Source organism: Talpa occidentalis, unplaced genomic scaffold (assembly GCF_014898055.3).
Source record: "Talpa occidentalis isolate TD23 unplaced genomic scaffold, MPIMG_talOcc4v2.1, whole genome shotgun sequence".
NCBI lineage: Eukaryota > Metazoa > Chordata > Mammalia > Eulipotyphla > Talpidae > Talpa > Talpa occidentalis.
Genome location: NW_026555331.1, coordinates 41337046 through 41357822, shown reverse-complemented (window position 1 = coordinate 41357822; position 20777 = coordinate 41337046). Strand labels below are relative to the sequence as shown.

The 20777-nt window shown below is 37.2% G+C and overlaps 1 protein-coding gene and 1 long non-coding RNA gene across 3 annotated transcripts in view; both read left to right on the top strand.

Annotated features, from left to right (window-relative positions):
- CA2 (carbonic anhydrase 2) overlaps positions 1-18331 on the top strand; it is a 183973-nt gene extending 165642 nt beyond the window's left edge. The window contains exon 10 of one of the 2 annotated variants that reach the window (XM_054692132.1): positions 18262-18331. In XM_054692132.1, coding sequence (XP_054548107.1) covers positions 18262-18316 — 55 coding nt within the window. In that variant the 3' untranslated portion in view covers positions 18317-18331. The remainder of the gene's footprint in view (positions 1-18261) is intronic. The other variant, XM_054692140.1, reaches the window with a different exon arrangement.
- Positions 275-13528, top strand: LOC119240107 (uncharacterized). Its single transcript, XR_005124079.2, has 3 exons — positions 275-521; positions 8267-8444; positions 13051-13528. It is a non-coding gene; the product is annotated as an uncharacterized LOC119240107 (long non-coding RNA).
- Positions 18332-20777: the final 2446 nt, after the last annotated feature.

Genomic DNA, 20777 nt, shown 5'->3' with positions numbered 1-20777 from the left:
GATGACATGATCTGAATTTACACTGTACTTCCTTTCATGAAGCAGTGAACATTATATATTTTTCCAATTGTTCCAAATATCAAGTTAATTTCAAACTTTAGAAGGATGTTTTGGGGTGGGGGGTGTAACTTAATTTGCCATTTTTTAAAACCCTCTTATTAATTTCTGAGTTTATAAATTAAAACGTGAGCCCTAAAGATTGATTCTAGAACTGCAAACAAATTAGATCTTTTCTAAGTATATTTGTTTTTCATAATACCTTTTATGCAGCAACCATAATATTTTGTGTGTGCTGTTAGACTGAGGAGCTGTGAAGAAAGGAGATATAAACAAGGAAGATCACTGTCGAGTTGGAATGAAATTGGAGATATAAACTCATTATTTATAATATATAGAATAACCTGGCAGCAAAGACGACTGCTATCAGCTTCTCTCTAGACACACATGCCATTGTCTATATAAAGTGGAGGAAGCTTTGAGGATACCTCCTTCTAACCCTGAATTTCAAGAACAATCTAATGGTAAGGGTTTTTTTTTTTTTTTTAAACATTTATTTATTTATACAAGAACTGGGGTACAGGCCAGATGCGCAGCAGGGTGAGAGGATTCACCAGAGACAGAGTGGGGAACAGAACAGACAGACTGATGAAATACACTGCTGAGGGGAGCAGCGAGAGAGACAGGAGAGGTCTGCTGCGCCATGTGGGACCTTCGCCGGCTGGCCAGGATCGAACCAGCGCTGCAGAGGCTGCGGACAAATTCACAGCACAGCGCTCAACCACCTGCGCCACCAGGGGAGCCTTAATGATAAGGGTTTAATACAAAAATTGTGGTAAAATATGATATTTAAATTTGGGATACCCAAAAAGAGAAATTCTAGTCAAAGTCAGACATGCTTCCTAAAATTTAGGAAGTTAAATATCAAAATGTCCAAAGACAGTTAGACATAGATCCATCTTAAAAGGGGAAAAGTGACTCAAGAAAAGCATAGTGATTGTTCTACATTTAACATTTTTGAATAAGAAGAAATAACTTACTGTGTAAAACTTTATGGTGATTCCTCAAAGTTAAAATAGAGGTATCATATAATCCAGTAATTCCACTTCTGGGTATCTACCTCAAGAATATGAAAACATTCATTCAAATGATATATGCACTTTTATGTTCATTGCAGTACTATTCACAATTGCTGGAACCCAAGTGTCCAACAACTGATGGGTGGATTTAAGTTGTAATATACATGTGGAATACTAGTCAGCTATGAAAAAGATGAGATCTTAACATTTGAGACAACAAGGATAGACCTTGAGGGGATCATTCTATGTGGAATAGGTCAGAAGGAGAAAGACAAATGCTGTATAAGTTCACTCATTTTTAGAATATAAAAGGAAAAAAGCAATTGAACAAATAAAACAAAAACGCGTAGGTTGGTGGTAGATGTTGATTGGACATTTGGTGGTGGGCATGGTATGATAAATAGAGCTGCTGAGGTGAGAAACTATACACCTGAATTCTACAGTGTCATAAACAAATGTTACTTCAATAAGAAGAAAAGGGGGGAAGGGAAGAAGGGACTTACTAATATAATTACAAAGGATATGTCTAGATTTTAAATGGCCAGTAGAAAATAAGGAAGAATAACAAATATATCGTAGTAGAGATTAGACTCCAAAATAAAATTGCTTCTTTTAGTCTAGCTTCATTACAGATACCTGACTTTGTCAAAGTACTTAATTTCTTATCTGTAAAACAGGTTAATAATACAAACCTTACATGATATTGTGAGTGTAAATAAGATAATGTATACAAAATTACCAATAAAGATTAGGTTAAAGCACAGCACATAGTTAAGGTAAACATTAAATGTGAAACAGGCCCACTATAAAAACTGTAAAACAAAAGTTAAAGCTAGAAACAAACCAAGACTTGCAACAAAATCAAGAATAAACAAAAAATATTTTTTTAGTTAAGTCCAGCTCAGGTGTCCCAGAGCAGAGTGAAAATTTTCAGTTTATTCATTAAGCCATTGTCTGCAACTTTAAGGAAATGATCTCATAAAACCGTCTTTGGAGATAGAAGAAAGGTTACTATTTTTCCAAATTTGAAAAATGGTAAATCTGTAAACTCTAAGCTGGTGACTTTGACATCAGTCTCTCACACAAATGTGATTTTTGGAATACTTAGACTAAAAGCTCATTAATATTAACAAGTGATTAAGGAAGTTTTTTTCATTTTTTAAGAGAGTTTAAAAAGGTGCTATTACAGATATAGTAACACAAACAAAAAATTGACTAAAGGACAAAATTAAATTAGAGTGAGGCTTTGTAATAATATTGTGCCATTGACTGTCCAAGGCTATGTAAATGTGTGTTTATGCATAAAATTTTAGTCATTGACTGTAGTGATGACAAATTGGCAATGTTTTTAAATAAGAAATCATTAAGGTGACATGAAGGCAGCAGCAATAAATGTCACAGAGGCATTTTTCAGGAAGATACACGACAATGGTGTTTGGTAAATTAATACTATGGGGACAGGAGGAGAAAAATGTAGAGTGTTTGATATGAAAAGGAAAGGTTTTTCAAATGATATGCTGGAGAGACTGTTTTAGAGATGACTGGATTTGAAATGCTGAAGATTAGACAAATTCCTTTGCAACTCCTTAGAACAGAATGGAAACAATTGCAGTCATATCCACCCACAGAGTCCATGGTTCAACCTACCTCTCAGGATTTGGAGAAAAGTAAGATAAGAAAAATACTTAACACAGTGCCTGACACCTACCAACTGCTCTTATACAGGGTAGCTATTGCTATTGTTTATTCTCTGGATTTTTTTTTCTTCCTTCATTGGTTTTCTTACTGATCTGAAAACAAATCCAATATAAATTCAGACTTATTCAATCAATTGCTATATATCACTTTTAGAATTCGATGACAATGAAGGAGATGAATAAAATTTTAGAAAGCAAATAAGAATAAAATTTATTATGGCTGCCATTATTTCCCAGTGATATTCTCCCAAGAGGCACTGCCCCTTATTCACTCATCCATCAGAGATGGTAGCAGAGAAGAAACAATTAATTAGATTTTCTTTTAACTGAGAAGAGCTATTCTTATTTTCTATTCCTGGACTCGGGGATTTACCTGTGGGGACTGTTTCAGACACTTTAAAGTGGTGCTTCTATACTGAACTAAATACTTGACAAGCCAGCCCTCAGCAAATTTGCCACGCATATTTATGTAACCTAGTAACGAGACTCTGGTGGAGACGTATTTCCAATAGAAAACATCACCGAACCATGCTACAATTGGTTAATGAATGACTACAATAGTTAAACCTTCCTGAAATAATTGCCTTGCATTAAAGTGGCTCCTGAGTCATTAAGTTTCAAAGACATTTATTTGGTCTTGTTTTCTTGTAGTGTTCAAGGTCACCTGTGACTTTTCCACAGTCAAGAAAATAGACTTCATATTTATGAAAATACTTCAGCTTATGGTAAACCTGATACACTCCTTAACAATAAGCAAATTTTAAAATACACATTACAGTAGTGTGATTTATCATCATCATCATTTCTATCAGCATCATTAAAGAAAGAGAAATAATTAGAAATTACCCAAAATTTTTCAGAAAACCAATTCCAACTTCAAATTTGTGTGAAAATTTGAGGGATGCTATAAGAACTTAACATAGTTTCCTTGAATTTATGAGTACTTTACTCCACCTTGTTCTTTTTCTCCATTATCATTTATTTTCTTACAATCATTCTTATTCAATCATTCTTGTCTCTCTCATAGTCTTTTCTCTCCACTGCTCATTATGGAAAAGTCAAAGAAAACCCAGAGTTTATATGTGAAATCTCTAATAGACTATATTAGGAAATATACTTGGCCTTTATCCCCAGTTCTGCCCCTTAAATTTCCTGAATGACAGGAGGGTAATTTCTTACTCATAACAAGCCCTTTTTGATGACACTTGTTTGTAAGGAGATGATATAGGATGGGGTCCTCAGATAATATCAGCATGGAGCTGATGGCCAGACTAAGAGATTAGAGGCATGAAATTTTTAGCTTCCTTCATCCAACTCCTAGAAGGGAAGGGCTTATTGGAGATTACATTCTATAAAAGCTCTGGGAGCTTCGAGGTTGGTTAACATGCTGATATTCTGGGAAGATGCTCCAGTGTGCACCTGGAGACAGTGCGTAAGGTGGTTCTACCTTGTTCTGTACATCTCCCTCATTTGAATGATCCCGAGTTGTACCTTTTATATTAAACTGGTAAAAATAAATGTTTTCATAAATTCTTTGAGCTATTCTAGTGATGTAGCAAACCTAAAGAGGGGCTGAGGGAACCCACAATATATAGCCAGTCAATCAGAAGTATGAGTCGCCCTGGGCTTTCCACTGAAGTCTGGAGTGCGGCAGCCTTGTGGGACTTAGTCTTTAATCTGTGGGCAACAAAACTAACCCCAGGTATGTAGCATAGAAACTGAATGGAATTGCTAAACACCCAGATAGTGTTGGAGAATTGGCTGATAATGAAAAACACTGTACTACAAATGCTTCAAAATTAATAGCTAATTAGATAACTGCCTGCAATAATTAGTTCCTTGTTTATTAATGAAGTATTCAAGGGTTATTTATTATATTTGTATTTTGTACTCAAGAGCTGAATGTTGCTCACATTTTAAATTTATTTTTTTTTGTAAGATTTATTTATACAAGCACTGGGCACAGTTAAATGCGCAGGAGGGTGAGAGAATTCACCAGAGCCAGAGCTGGGAGCAGAACAGGCAAAAGGACCGAAGTACACTGCTGAGGGGAGCAGCGGGCGGCAGGAGAGGTCTCCACACCATGTGGGACCCTCGCCCCGTGGCCAGGGATCGAACTGGTGCTGCAGAGGCTGCGGGCAGCTTCGCAGCCCAGTGCTTAACTGCTGTGTCACCAGGGGAGGCCCTCACATTTTAAATTTAAATGTAGATTTAAAAGTAGAACAGGTGGGACATTCTGATGTAACCTTCTCTCTCAAAGGTCACTGAATTTATAAATGCCAAGCAGTATGAAGACATTTTACGTAAATTTTACATAATAGGTCTTATTTAGGGGTCTCCCTGGTGGCGCAGCAGTTGAGCGCTGGGTTGCGAAGCTGCCCGAACGAGGCCTCCGCAGTGCCGGTTCGATCCCCGGTTGCTCCCTGGCCACCGGAGGAGGGTCCCACATGGTGCGCAGACCTCTCCTGCTGCCCGCTGCTCCCCTCAGCAGTGCACTTTGTCTGTCTGCCTGCTCTGTTCCCCACTCTGGCTCTGGTGAATTCTCTCACCCTCCCGCGCTTCTGACTGTACCCAGTGCTTGTATAAATAAATAAATAAATCTTTAAAAAAAAAATCTATAAAAAAAATTAAAAAAATAAAATATACATGGAATATGTGATTATTATTACACTAGCTGAGAGAATTTTCTCAAATTTCAAGAGCCATCGCTTCATGTGGGGTTAATACCAGGTGGACAAATGGTTGCCTTAGATGAAAATGTTAAATCAGAGGCATTGTGTTTATTTTAAAATATGTATATATACATATATATGTGTGTATATAATTTATAATATATATATGTGTATATGTGTGTATATACATATATAATTTGTGAAACATCTGTATTAGAATAAGATTTGCATTACAGATAATTTCTTCACATACTATTTATATTAGATTCTCTTATAAAATTATTTGAAATATTTTTTCAATGGTTTAGGGGATGGCCAAAAAACAAGCTAGATCTAAGCTATTGGGTAGTGGTGAGAACTCTGAAATATTATATTTGCAAGTAAAAGCTTTCATAATTAACCTATTAAAAAATAGAAAGTGGGAAAATAATTAAAATTTCAATAATACTATGGAATGTAAAACCCTGTCTACAATAACAGCAAAAGAAATAAAATCAAGACAAATAATCATAAAATGGCAAAACTATGAAGAATTTAATTATAAACCCTCAGTCTACAAATTTAAGAACTGCAAACAAATTTTGATCTTTCCTTGGTGACTTGCTTTTCATCATGGTATATGTATATAGCAATCCTGAAACTACTTTGTGTTGTGTTATTAAACTAGACAAGAATGGCAATACCAACAAGGGAGATCTTTTTGGAGTTGGAATGAAATGAAAGGCTTCAGTATAAATTCATCTTTTCCTATATAAATAGTGACTTGTCTCCAAAGATGGTTACTATCAATGTCTTTCCTCCTGTACATGCATACCAGTCTGCTTTAGACAGTGGTATCTATTTCTCCAGTCTGGGCTTGTCTAGGTCTACTTCCACCAATAGAATATTCAGGAAGGGACACTGCTCCACTTCCAGTCTTTGTCTTTAAGAGGATTGTCAGTTCCGCTTCCTCCTCTCCCTGTTGGGACACCTCCTGTCAGAACCCACCTGTCATGTTGTGGAAGCCCAACTGCATTAAGAGGCCACCAAGAGCTGCTCCAGGTGAGAGGTCTAGCTGATCTCTCAACCAACAGCCTCTACTGCCTGCCCTTAGATGTCCATTCCAGTTGAGTCCTCTTTTTTTAAGAGATATTTATTTATGCAAGAACCAGGGTACTGGCCAGGTGTGTGGGAGGGTGAGAACAGGTAGACTGACTGAAATACACTGCTGAGGGAAGCAGTGGGCGAAACAGAAGAAGTCTGCCATGCCATGTGGGTATCTCCTCAGCCAGCTGGGATGGAACCCGCACTGCAGAGGCTGCAGACAGCTTCACAGCACTGTGCTCAAACCACCTGCACCACCAGGGAGGTCCCATTCCAGTTGAGTCTTTAGACAACTTCATATCTAGTCATCATTTAACAACAGCATGGGAGATGCAAGTGAGAATTGCTCAACAGCATGGGAGATGCAAGTGAGAATTGCTTAACTAAACCTCTTTAACACACACAACTGTGAAAAACAATAATATATTGTTTTTTCAGTTAGCTGTGTTTTGAGCTTAGTTGTGTAAAAATAGAGTTGAAAACTGCTAAAAGTCCCTGGAATCAATACATCACAAGAAACAATGATCTCAGTGTCCAGATTTTTCAAAATTCATTTCCCACTAAGAAGAAACCTATTGATTGTTTTAGAAATATTTGATTCTGCAGCTGAGGCAGGAATGTACAAAATGAGTCTAGAACAACTCATATTAGAAGATGCATAGAAGATAGACAGATAGATAATCAAGTTGAAAGGACACAAGTACACAGTTTGAAAGAGATATGGAACAATTTTAGAATCAAATTAAATGAGTAAGTAATGGATCAAAAGATAGTTGAGTAAGAAGTAATCTATGAGCTCATACTGATAAGAAAGAGAGAGGAAGACAGGAGGGAGGGACAGAGGAAGGAAAGGAAAAAAAGAGATACTAAAATGATATTTCTTCCATAAAACATAGTGCTCTCGAATTTAGTTTATCCTCCTAGCTTTCCTTCCAACTCTTCTCCTTATTCCTCTACACTTCTACCACCTGGGATTAACTACCAATCTCTAAACAAGTCATGCATTATCACACTTCCTTCTCTGTGATCTGTGTTCTCCTGTTTTTCCTATTCAGGAGAAAAACTTCACCCACATTTTACTTAGCCTTTAAGACCTTGACTCAAAGTCACCTCTTTGTAAGGCCTTCCTCCCATCACAGCTTTGCCCTTCTCTCAGATGACGTGATGATGTGATCACAGTGCAGTAGAGTTCGCCAAAGTAGTTTATGTAAATTATATTATATACTTTAAACAAACAAGCCTGTGAACGCCTTCATAAATCATTGGTCTGTGAAGGCCAAAACTGTCTTATTTTTATCTTTGCCTGATACCCAACACCATGTACCTTCAAAGGCTCAATGAAAGTTGTGGAATTCTTTGCTTAGGGACGTTGTACCCTACAGTTGGCCTCTCCTTTCAAAAGACCTTATTTTCAAGTTAAGTGGTGGAGGCAGTGATCTTTCCACTGCAATGAAGATCAAAAGTGAAACTAGTCCACAGGCATCTTATGTATATAGAAGGTTTATCAAAGATAGCATTTATGACGAATTGTAATTCTTTTTTCTTTTAGTAACATCTTCCAAAGTGTTATCCCAGGAATATTATTCTTATGAGATATGAAACAAAGGAAAAGAAAATACAGTGATTTAATAAATACGTCTGCTTCACTGAATATTTGATGGCTTCAAACTAATAATCACACATCTCAGGAATAAAGTATGACCATTAACCTCTTTTTTTTTTTCTAAACCATTTTTAGCTTTCCTGATTCATGATGAGTGTGACAGAGTATCTCATGGTACTGTGAGGGGACCAGATTACCCCAGGAAGGGGGTGGTGAGTCAGAACCATGAAGTTCCTGGTTAACCAAGACTACACTGCCTTAAGTACTTAAGAATTAATGGATGATGTTAAGAAAATCTCATGCAAAGAAGAAGGTATTTATTGCCTTTGTGGTTACAACTTATGACCTGCTGTATATAAAAATAATCATGTGTCACTCCAGAGGATAATACAGTGCTTGTTAGTTAACTGGATGCTAAGCTAGTAGTAAAAATAACATTGATTACTTCGAGAGCAACAGGAGATCCTATACCAGGAGGTTTTAACTATTTCTATACCACAAGACTTTTTTTTTTTAAAGATTTATTTATTTATTTATATAAGCACTGGGTACAGTCATAAGCACAGGAGGGTGAGAGAATTCACCAGAGCCAGAGCGGGGAGCAGAGCAGGCAGACTGACGAAACACACTGCTGAGGGGAGCAGCGGGCAGCAGGAGAGGTCTGTGCACCATGTGGGACCCTCACCTGGTGGCTGGGGATCGAACTGGAGCTGCAGAGGCTTCAGGCTTCAGGCAGCTTCGCAACCCAGCGCTCAACCGCTGCGCCAACGGGGAGGCCCTATACCAAAGATTTTTTGAGACGCTAAGGAGAATAGTTATCAAATCTTTATATGTCATGCTCTTGAGATGACAGGCTAACAGGTCCTAGTGCCTCTTTTCTCTGCCATGGTTGCATAATTTTTGTGTGAAATTAATTATTTGTGTGTGCTGTGCTTTTTCAAAATCACTCTTGGGACATCAAACAACTTCTTAGAACTCTAAACATTCATTTAACTTCTCCAGAAACTTTTTGGCAGAAATACTAAAGCCCAAGACTCATTGCAAACTTCCTAACGAAACTTTTTTTCCATAAATAGAAAATGTTGAATTGCATGGTTTATAAGTTCCAAGATAATCTTTTTCCTAATAAAATGTAAAATATATAAATAAGGTGTTTATATACAAAGGAATTAGATCTACTCTTTACTGTCTTATATGGGCCCTCCTAAGTCACCAGTTGTCAATAAAAAATTTTATAAATTCCTAATTACACAGCCAATATTGAAGTTAATATGACTATTCTATATATTTGAATCAATATATTATTTTCTTTATTAATCCTGAAACAGCAGAACTACTTTTATGACTGATTCTATGTTAAAAGAAACTCTTCTTTACAATAATATATTCACTTACTACTATATTTTCCTAAAAATGATAAGAAAAAAAAAGCTCAGGCTACAAAATTCCACAAATGTACAAGCAGCTCTAAGAATTCAGCTGAAGGGAGTATAATTAAGGTTTTTTTTTTTTTTAATTTTGGTATTTGACCTCAAAATAGAATGGGAGATCTACAGCAGCTGCAGCCTATACATGGTTCGGATTATTTCTCTCTTCTAAAGTTGACATTAACTATTAAGTTATAACACTTGAAAAATCCAGTTAAGTGTGTACTATAGAGTTAAAAATAATTCAGTTAGGTTTCAACAAGATTTGATTTAGGGAGCTACTTTAAGAATAGGAAATAAAAACATCACAAAAAGAATTCTGTGATATACAACTAACTTCCTAAGACCTAAAATATGGAGAAACTTGAACATCTTGTCCAATTTTTCGTCCCTGTGTCTCATTTGTGTTGTGGTGAGAGCTTTATAAACACAAGGTTGATGTATAATCAGCCAAGGTCTCAAAGGGCAGCAATTTCTTACTCTGTTTTGGTTGGGACTTTGATCTTATCTCTTCTGCTTATCCCAAACCAAATTCCTGTTCCCCCAACAGTTACTCCAGTTTGGGAGCCAAGGAGAGCAAAAATACTCTTCTATTGGGAGAGAGACTGACTGGAGAGCTGGGTCGGGGAACAGGAGAAAGGCTAAAAAGCAAAGAGCATTTGAGCCATGGGGCGAATCCCAGACATCTTACAAGAGAGAACTCAGGGCCGGGCCACATGGAGTCAGAGTCTAGTGAGGAACTCTGTATTTAGCCACTCTGTAAAAATTAAACCACAATAAATGGTTGCTTAATAATAAACTATTTTATTGCAATGTTTTACAAAGTATTGCCTCCGAAATCATTCAAATTGCCCAGAATTAGATATGCAGACTTAAAACTGACATACAGGTTTAGAAAACTCTATCAGAAGAAAAAGGGAGATATATTTTGTCAATGTTCCTGTGGCATTTTACTCATATCCTATCAGGTTACCTCAGTCTTCTGAGGGGTAAGCTGGTTGATATCAATACGAATGTATCTCTGATTACTTGTCTGACTCTAAGAAGTAAGCCTAAGGTACTTCTAAAGGCATGGCTTAATATTTCATGACTGTGTAATATCAGTATGATATGGCCTCTCTCTTCTTCACTCTCCATGTCACCTTAGTCACAAGTTTCACCTATTTGAAATGATTCTCGAATAAGGTCCCTCTTCCATCATCTGTTATTACATCAATTCACTCTTTCTGGTGGGCTATCCCCAAGGTTGCCAAGGTTATCATTTCAATAAGCATGTGGTAAACTCACTCTCTCTTGCATGCAGGATAAAGCCCAACTCTTTGGCATGGTCTATAGCACCTTTTGCAGCCTGGCTTCATTTGACCATCATCTAAGCTCATGGCTACCATCCCAGTCTGTCACCTGTGCACTTGGGATTCTGCTTTATTTCTCCAACTGTGCTAGACCTTCTGCCTCTTCCTAGGCTATTCCCTCTCCCCAGAAAGACATTTCTTTGGCCTTTCCCTGTTGAGTTCCTATAAATCTTTCAAATATTAACTTCTCCGTAAAGTTTTCTTTGATCCACCCACCACCCATCCTCACTCCTACAGGGATAGATTAAGTGTGCACCTTTGTTCCTATCACATTTTGCTCATACGCTATCAGGGTACCTAATACATTTTCCTGGTAGGACATAGAGACCAACTTTAAGGATGACTCTGTCACAAATCAATATGTGACCTCATTCAGACCACTGTACCTCCCCTTATTTAATTTCTATAAATTGGGAAGTTGTCTGTAAAATGGGAATAAATTTAGCTACCAAATGGAGTTGTCATAACAAATCAAAAATGCATTAAAGCATTAACACAGTTCCTGACCACATTAAAATTCATCAAATAAAATATAGCTATTCTTAATTGCAATAGTCATTATGTTAATTGTTTAAGCATCTATATAAGGCTTATTAAAACTCTGTGAGGGTGGGGGCCTCCCTGGTGACGCAGGGGGTTAAGCACTGCACTATGAAGCAATCTGCAGCCTCTGCAGCATGAGTTTGATCCCTGGCTGGCCAGCGAGCAATCCACATGGCACAGCAGTCCTCTCCTGTCTCACCTGCTGCTCCCCTCAGCAGTGTATTTCAGTCAGTCTGCCTGTTCCGTTCCCTACTCTGTCTCTGGTGAATCCTCACCAACCCCCCACATCTCTGGCCTGTACCCCAGTTCTTGTATGCATAAATAAATAAATCTTAAAAAAAAAAAAAAAAACTCCATGAGGGTAACAACTGACATTTTATATAGTCACATAAACACACACATTTAGTTTTTTAGTTTATCTCCTACATATCTAAGTATATTTTCTCTTTTCTGCTCTAACTCCCTTTTCTGACATAGGAACATGTCCAATCTGAAATGGATGCACTGAGGCCTGGCTGCCATGATCACATAGGGCTTACAGGAAAACATGCTTTCTAGTGACTACAGAGGTTAAGTAATATGCTGAGAATTTTTATTCTAAATTTATATAGTTCCTTTCTTTTAATAAGTCCCAAAGTATGTTTGGTGAAAGTAATAGCAATGAGTAGGGTGAATGCTTGGAAGTGCACATGGACAGCATATTTATGATGAGGGAATAAATAATTCATAATAAATATGTTTATACTTGTTTGTGACTTCCCAATAATTCTTTCAGATGTCCTAAACATTCCTCAATTCTCCTAAAGGGATTAAATTAATAAGCTATATGGAATCAATGTGAACAAAATTTTCATCATAAATATCCCTTAGCATTTTATATGTTAGATTATATTAAGGTCCCATGAAGAAATATGCCATTTCACAAACTGTATTTCTAACCACCAAATAGATTCCAATGAGTGATTTGCATCTTGTAAACAAATGAGTGACAGTTGAAATCACACTGCTGAAAACAAAACACGGAATTCTTGATTTCTGTGTTGTGATAGCATTTATTGACATGAACAGTGCTTACTTCTTGCATCATCCAGAGTTTTGCAGAATCTTTAAAATTATGTGTTTTAATTATCTTTATATTACATATTTAGTTAAATTTAAACCATTATTACATATTTGTATATATTTGAATATTAAATTTAAATTTCTCCATATTTAGATAGTATAAAAAATTCTTAATTCTCCATACCTGAAATGAGCAATGACACTGGAAATTCTTTTAAGTGTAAATGTTTCTATTGAGGCTGCAATGGAGCCAACGCTGCAGAAAACAGTACTTCACCTCCATTATTTTATCTAGATGTCAGAGGCTTGAAAATAACTTGGATTTCTTTAAAGGAACCACTTCCCAAAGAAATAATGATATTAAAAAATCAAAATCCATTAGGCATAAAGAACAAGTTTTTAAAGTTCAGAAATGGATGGATTTTCTGTGCTCATAAAAACCAGGCATATGGGCATCAAGATTCCAAGAACTGTCTTCAGACGCTGAGAAATGTTAAAAAAGACTTCCAGTCTGCTCTCTCCTTCCTACTTCCAGGCGGACACCGCAGGAGAATGTACATTATTTGACCTGCAGCCTCAGTGAGCCCACCTCACAGCCTCGCCCTGGCCGGACATGGTGGGACTGTTCTCTCTGGACACGGACATCGCAGTTCGCAGACCAGCAGCAATGCAAAGACACCTGACTGAACAGCTGGGACTCATGATACAGAGGGTTCTGAGGATAAACACATCTTTTTCTTAAAGGTGTAACTAGAGTACTGACTAATACGAAAAGGGAATGCATCTTGAGGATCGTAAATCATTTTAGAATGAGAATATGGGTGCTGAGTGAGGAGAGCACAATGGACTATGGTGGAGGACTAAGAGTACTTTGGTGGAAAACTATGGGGACCACACCTGAGGGGAGAAATCCTATATTGTGGGAAAACAAACAAGGATATAAAATAATGGTATGTCTTTAAAAAATTTTTAAATCATTTTAGAATGAGAGCAAAGTATTCAAATAATCTTATTTTCTTTGGAATTTATATATGTAAACTTTACCTGAATTGGTGAAATGAATATTAACTATAAGAATGTGCAGAGTCAAATAAATTTATTACAGAATTTGGAGAAAAAGGGTCTTGCAAAATTTGGACAGTGATGTCTGGTTAAATAGTAAAACAACATTTCTAAGAAGATATTCAGTAAAAAAAAGTAAAGATATTGGTCATTTTAGCATTACTGTATCATGAAGTTTATTTTAGTCCATCTACCACCCAAAATATATTACCTTGAGTGTTTATTATTGGTTCAACAAAATGAACTAAATTGGAAGTTAACCACCTGCACTGTGATTTTTATTTTTAAAATTTTCTCTTTTAAAACATTCCTTTAATTAAAAATTAATGTAACATCACCACAGCTACACTAATGCAATCCTGTGGTTTTAGAGGTGCAAATAAAGGTTAAGCCTCATCAAACGCTACATTTTAAACATGTGCAGCTTATTGCATGTCAGCTACCCCTCCATAAAACTGCTAAATATCTACAGCAGTATCTAGGAAATTATATTAATACTACCTGTTGTGTTCATAGTATTATTTAAGGGAGAGTGTTTCAGGGAAAGGTTGGTATTATTGTTTTATCAGACTGTAAATCTATTCAGCTAGCCCTTCTTTGAGAAGTAGAACTTATCGTCGAAGCAACTGTGATGAAAGGATAATAACATTAAATCATCAGCCAAATTAGAGACAATTGTGAGGTAGGTGAATAATGACGATAAAATTATAATAGCTGCACTTGCTATAAAGCTGGCAACATCACTAAACCTTTACTAAACTTGGGTGCAAAATGCTAGGCAATATCAAAGTCTACAGATTATAAAAAGTCATCTCAGACTGAAAACAGATATAACAAATACTACGTATGACATTTTATTCATGCTTGTTCCAGAACTCCAAATATATCAACTATTTTATAGCTGTAGGAGAGAAATTCCTCTTAAATTTCAGCAATTTAATTTGTTTCCTTCAATGACATTCTCCTGAAAGAAATTAGATAAATTCTTATACTATCTCTTTTCTCAATTAATTTTCACAAGTTCTTTCAAATAAACTCAAGAAGAAAAGAACAACAAAAAATATGTTTAAAGTCAGTGTCATGCCAGCAGGAAAAGACTCTAGGTTAAAAAAGAATTGTCTTGGCCAGTGCTCTCCACCCTTTTCAATTTTTGAATATCATAAACCAAACACCGGATAACCCAGTGTAACTAAAGGGGACTATACATGTAAACAGTTAATACATCTGCTGTTTGAGGTTTTGAACTGAACGGCAGATAAAAATAAAACAGGAAAAAGAATGAGAGTAACAGGAGGGGAAAAAAAACCTGTACTTGCTTCTGATTTTATGTACACACACACACACACACACAGAAATAAGATATAGCATGGGATTTGAAATACCAAAAAAGCAAGAAAACGTGCATTTTATTTAAAACAATTTGCAAAGACCTTTAAGAACACACCTTGTCAAATTCCGTGTGAAGACAGTGAGACGTGTTTGCTGAGGGTGGCCCAGTGTGGGCTGAATAAGGGCTAATTGGCAGTGTTAGATCCTCATGACCTTGAGTGAGTGGCACATGTACTGGCATTTTGGCAGATTTTGATCTGTGGTTATGCAAAAGGAGGGTTTTCAGAAGTTAATCATCCAAAAGGATGAACATCACACAATTCCACTTTAAACTACAAAGTCTTTTGGTCTATAAAATCTTTTGAGAGTACAACTGACTTTATTTAAAAAAATGAATGGCAGACTGGTTAATCCTTACATGTGCAAGGAAGAAAGAATTTACATGATTAAAACATCAACTCAAAATGTTGTGGCTTGTTTTCATGAACTTTGTTCTCTGCCATCACCAAATAACACTGCCTTGAAGAACATGTATGGGCGATGTGGACATGAAAATGACACAAATGTAATAAAGTCTAGAATGATTTTTGGATAATGACTACTCAGCAGAGAAATACAGCAATCATGTTCCTTGAAGAGTGTTTTTTTTTTTTTTTTTTAATAGAGGCATGTTTTTTTTTTTTTTTTGTTTGTTTGTTTGTTTGTTTATACATGCACTGGGTACAGTCAGAAGCGCGGGAGGGTGAGAGAATTCACCAGAGCCAGAGCAGGGAGCAGAGCAGGCAGAAGGACCGAAGTACACTGCTGAGGGGAGCAGCGGGCAGGAGAGGTCTGCGCGCCATGTGGGACCCTCCTCCGGTGGCCGGGGAGCAGCTGGGGATCGAACGGGCGTCGCAGAGGCCGCGGGCAGCTTCGCAACCCAGCGCTCAACCGCTGCGCCACCGGGGAGGCCCTTGAAGAGTTATTTTTTTAACTTGGCTTCAGTGACTTATTAGCAATAAAATCATCCATCTCTACTGGATCTGGAGTGATGGATTATCCCAGTTTTTGTGGCCTCTCCTTACAGTGGCAAATTAATTCTGTCATAGGAGAAAAAGTGAGATGAAATTCAAGTGAATTTTCAAGCTAAGGTGTAACTTGGTGAGAAATCAATACTGTAAATTAATAAGAGTCAAACACTTGTTATTATCTATAGAAACAGTGAAAGTGTGAAGCAGGTATACTGTTTCTGAGGAGTCTGACTTGACTTATTGCAAATCCCCTCCCCCCTTCTTGGCTACTAATTGTGCAACCTTGGGAAATTTGCTCAATTTTGCTAAGTACCCATTTTTTCATCTGTATAACATGAAGAATAATATGTATTCAATAATTTTTGTGAGCATTAATATAGATTTTTAAAATTTTTTAGACTTTTTAATGAATTATTTTATATAATTCTTACATCATTTTTCATTTTTGCATAATGTATGCATTTTCATTTTGGTTATATTACCCATACAATTCCCACCCCCTTTTTCTGACCCTAATCCCTCTTCTTCTCTCCCTTTCCCCCACTGTAGTGTGTCTCTGGTCTATAGTTGCTTGTAGATGATATTTTTAAAGCTCATCCCTGCACATAGTAGAAACACAACAAACAGAAGCTGTTAGCATGTTTGTTACTGTGTCCCTTTATAATTATCACTGGTAGTTGAAAGTTGCTTCATGACCAGCTCTACACAACATTCCCAGGGAGCTTCTTCATGAGAATCAAGTTAGTTTGCAGTTGCAGTAAGTAAGAGAAAATGTTCTACCCCAGAAGCAGAGTCACAGACCTAAGCTATTGTAGATATATCAGTCTTTTAAATGACAATTAGATCTGTTCATAAGAAAAATCTGTCATACTGAAAGATTATAATATACATGTAGTAGATAGAACTAAATGAAACATTGGAAGCTCTGCAGATCTGTTTCTCCAATCACTCATCTGTGTGCAAGACCACCCATCACATTAAAACACTATTTGATATGTCTCAAAGTGATTAATTTGTGCTTAGATGGCATTTTTCTATCTTTCCTTTAGCAATAAACATTGTAATATTGTTTATCAAAGGAATAAATACAAAAAACATTGCTTTGAGATGATGGATAGACCCCCCCCCAACGCAACTACAGTTTGAGGTGCAATTCCTAAAATTCAAATTCTTAGAAAGGGTGATGAAAGAAACTCAACTCTTGAGAAAGCTTTAGTGGCAGCTTCAATCTCAATAGAAAGTTAATATGTTTGTATCTAGTAATAAGTTAAGATTCAAAAGGGGATCTAATAAATAAAAACAAATGGATGGCTTTGAACTGTTAATTTGAAAGTATTAACTTTTTTTCAAAGCAACTGAGAGGATTGTTAAGTTTGATATGTCACAGGAGATTCAAGTAGTCACTAACCCTGTATGCCTTGGTAGGTGAACAATATAATGGAGTCCTCACCTGGGAAGTTGGGGTCTGGGCCCATCTCTAGCTCTGTGCAATCACTGGAGTTGGATGTTGGGCAAGTTCACTCACTTTCTCTGGACCTCACTCTGCTCATTTATTCATATAATGCATGGGGTGAACTAGACTGTCAATGAGGTACTCTCTGTCTACAGTGACTTGTTCCTTGAGTCCTGCTAACTAAGCAATCCAAGAAACATGTAAAATCTTAGCCCTGAGAGAAATAGTATAAAAAAAAAGAAAAAGAATTTAATAGGAATTGTGTCTTTTCATTCAAATGAACAGGGTTCAGCACATAAAGGGCACAAAAAGATAAAGCTTCAGTCAAATTTTCATATTTGCATAGACATTACACAATTGTAGATATCTAAGAATAATTTTAATAATAGACTAAAATGTTCTAATTAATGTTTTCATAGTCTTTTGACTGCCCAATGTTATTAAACTCTGTGAAGAAATTATTTTATATTCTCTAGGTAAGTATTATGTGAGGTAATGCAAAAAGCATCTGATTATAGTGTACACCAGCAAAATGAGAGAGGATAGATGAATGGAAGGAAAGAAGGAAGGAAGGAGGCGAGAGGGAAGTTTTCTACTGGGTGGATTCCCCCTCCACAAATAGAAAATTTCTCTTGCAGATACTAGAGAGTAGCCTGCATGTGTCTGGGAGGATAAAAAGTGACAAGCCCAGAAATAAACCAATAGCTTCTCTACTAAGATATTTTGGTGCTGGGAATGGGGCTTGTGTTCAGACTGTAGCTATCTTTCTTTTCCGTGAAAGTGTTTGTTTTATGTTTGTTTTTTCTTTTTGAGAAAACATATGCCTTATTCAGCCGATCTGCAAAGTGAATATTTCTTCTTATTTCTACTCCCATCTCGTTTTCTTTTCTAGTTCCTTTCCTGTTCTTTGCAGCCCACAGGGAAAAAGCAGGCTGAGTAGGAGGTAAGGGAAGAGTAGTCATTCTACTATGACTCCCTGAGTCATCGCCCTGCCGATCAGCAACTCATAGCACTAGAGGGTGAGTCAGTCCCTCTGTGCCATTCAGAGTCCCTGAAGGTAAAGTAGCAGGTCATTTAGTCTGGTCTTTTCCCACATTGGAGTTATTTCATTGCCACCATCACACTTTTTCTACATGGCTATCAACTATGCTATCAACTATGCTCTGTAAATATATTTACAATTCAAATTAAAAAAAAAAGATAAAAAACAAATGATCTTTAACTAACCAGATTCATTTAACCAAAAAGAGAAGTTAAACGTAAAAATGTATACAAAGAAAGACAGTATTATTAAATTTAAATTACTATAGTATTATTTAATTCCCACAAAATACTGTTAGCTGCTAAAAATGCAGTCTGATCCCAGACCTCTCTTTGTTAACAAAGAATATTACTAAGATGATAAAGTCTCATTAACTTTGAACTGAGACACCTTTCCTTGATATAATCAGAAGGAAACATAATTGAGAAGGAAAATTTTTCTCACTTTATGATTCAAGGTTATTTAATGTCTATCTATGAATCATTAATAATCTTTCCATACAAAGCAGGGCTAAAAACAAAATGGAAATATAGTATCTTTTGCTGACATTGTACAGGGTAAAAAAAATCCATTTATTCCGTAAGACTCATAAATTTTGGATTGATATATTTGAAAGCAATTTACTTTTCCTCATTACACAGCATTTATTCTTTTGTTGCATTAAATACCTGAAAAATTTAAACAAAAACAAAAACTTTGTCCTTGATGAAAATCTTGTGACTCTTTTTGAGATGAAAACAACCACATGAACTGGCAGACACAGGAATCCTCTATGCATGAGTGTCAGATAAAGTAATGATAATTGACTTTGATATTCTTTTTTTTTTTTTTAAAGATTTATTTATTTATTTATTTATTTATACAAGCACTGGGTACAGTCAGAAGCGTGGGAGGGTGAGAGAATTCACCAGAGCCAGAGCGGGGAGCAGAGCAGGCAGAAGGACGGAATTACACTGCTGAGGAGAGCAGCGGGTGGCGGGAAGAGGTCTGTGCTCCATGTGGGACCCTCCTCTGGTGGCCGAGGAGCAGCCGGGGATCGAACCGGCGCCGCAGAGGCCGCGGGCAGCTTCGCAACCCAGCGCTCAACAGCTGCGCCACCGGGGAGGCCCAACTTTGATTTTTTTTTTTTTTTTATAGAGGCATGTTTTATTTATTTATTTGTTTGTTTGTTTGTTTTGTTTGTTTATACATGCACTGGGTACAGTCAGAAGCGCGGGAGGGTGAGAGAACTCACCAGAGCCAGAGCGGGAGGCAGAGCAGGCAGAAGGACCGAAGTACACTGCTGAGGGGAGCAGCGGGTGGCAGGAAAGGTCCGCGCGCCATGTGGGACCCTCCTCCGGTGGCCGGGGAGCAGCTGGGGATCGAACTGGCGCCGCAGAGGCCGCGGGCAGCTTCCCAACCCAGCACTCAACCGCTGCGCCACTGGGGAGGCCCCCAACTTTGATATTCTTTTAATGAACATATATTGAGCATCTAGTATGGGCCAGGCATATTGTTTATTGCTTTACAAACATTATTTCATTTAATCTTCCTACCAATCTCATGAACTACAGGATGAGGAAACTGAAGTTCAAAGAGGAAAATAAACCCAAGAAAGCACAGCTGGTAGTAGGATTCAAACAGCCCATCTCAGTTCTCTATAATATTATTGCATAGTTTGTTGGATATTATTGGATAAGGAATAAAGAAGTCTAACTTAACAAGTATGATTTTCATTTTGGTGGCGCATTTCAGATTTCCAACGTTTAGGTGCAATTTAACTCCCGACAGCAGCCAGAACTGTCAGAACTTCTCTGGAGCCCAGATTTCATGGGAGATTTTATTGTGGGTGCCCAGTGGCTAAATGGTTGGGTAAGCTTAAGTATATAAATGTATCTGCATAGATATGTGTATGTATTTGTGTGTGTGTGTGTGTGTGTGTGTACATAGAAGGTTATCAGAGAAGATTGTATTGCAATGCTCTAATCTGCCTTAACTAGAACACAGGTTATGAAATTAGCCTAAGCACTTAGGTTTAAAAGCCAAGGAAACAAACAGCAGACCTTTCTGTCTTGCCCTGCTGCTCCTCTTAGCAGTGTATTTCAATAAATCTGCCTTTTCTCTCTCCACTCCATCTCTGGTGAATTCTTTTACCCCCTGTGCCTCCAGTTTGCACCCTGATTTCTCCCCACTACCATGACTTCTTCACATGTCTTTCTGTTCCATGTGCCTCCTCCAGTCTTCCCCCTCCATCTCTGCTTCTCCTTTCTCTTCTCTAGCTCCTCCTCCCTGCAGTTACGCCCTTCCTTAGGGTGGGGCAGGGAACCTGGAATATTGTGGATATCACACTGTTAAAATAGCTTCATATAACACCTCTGTCAATTGCA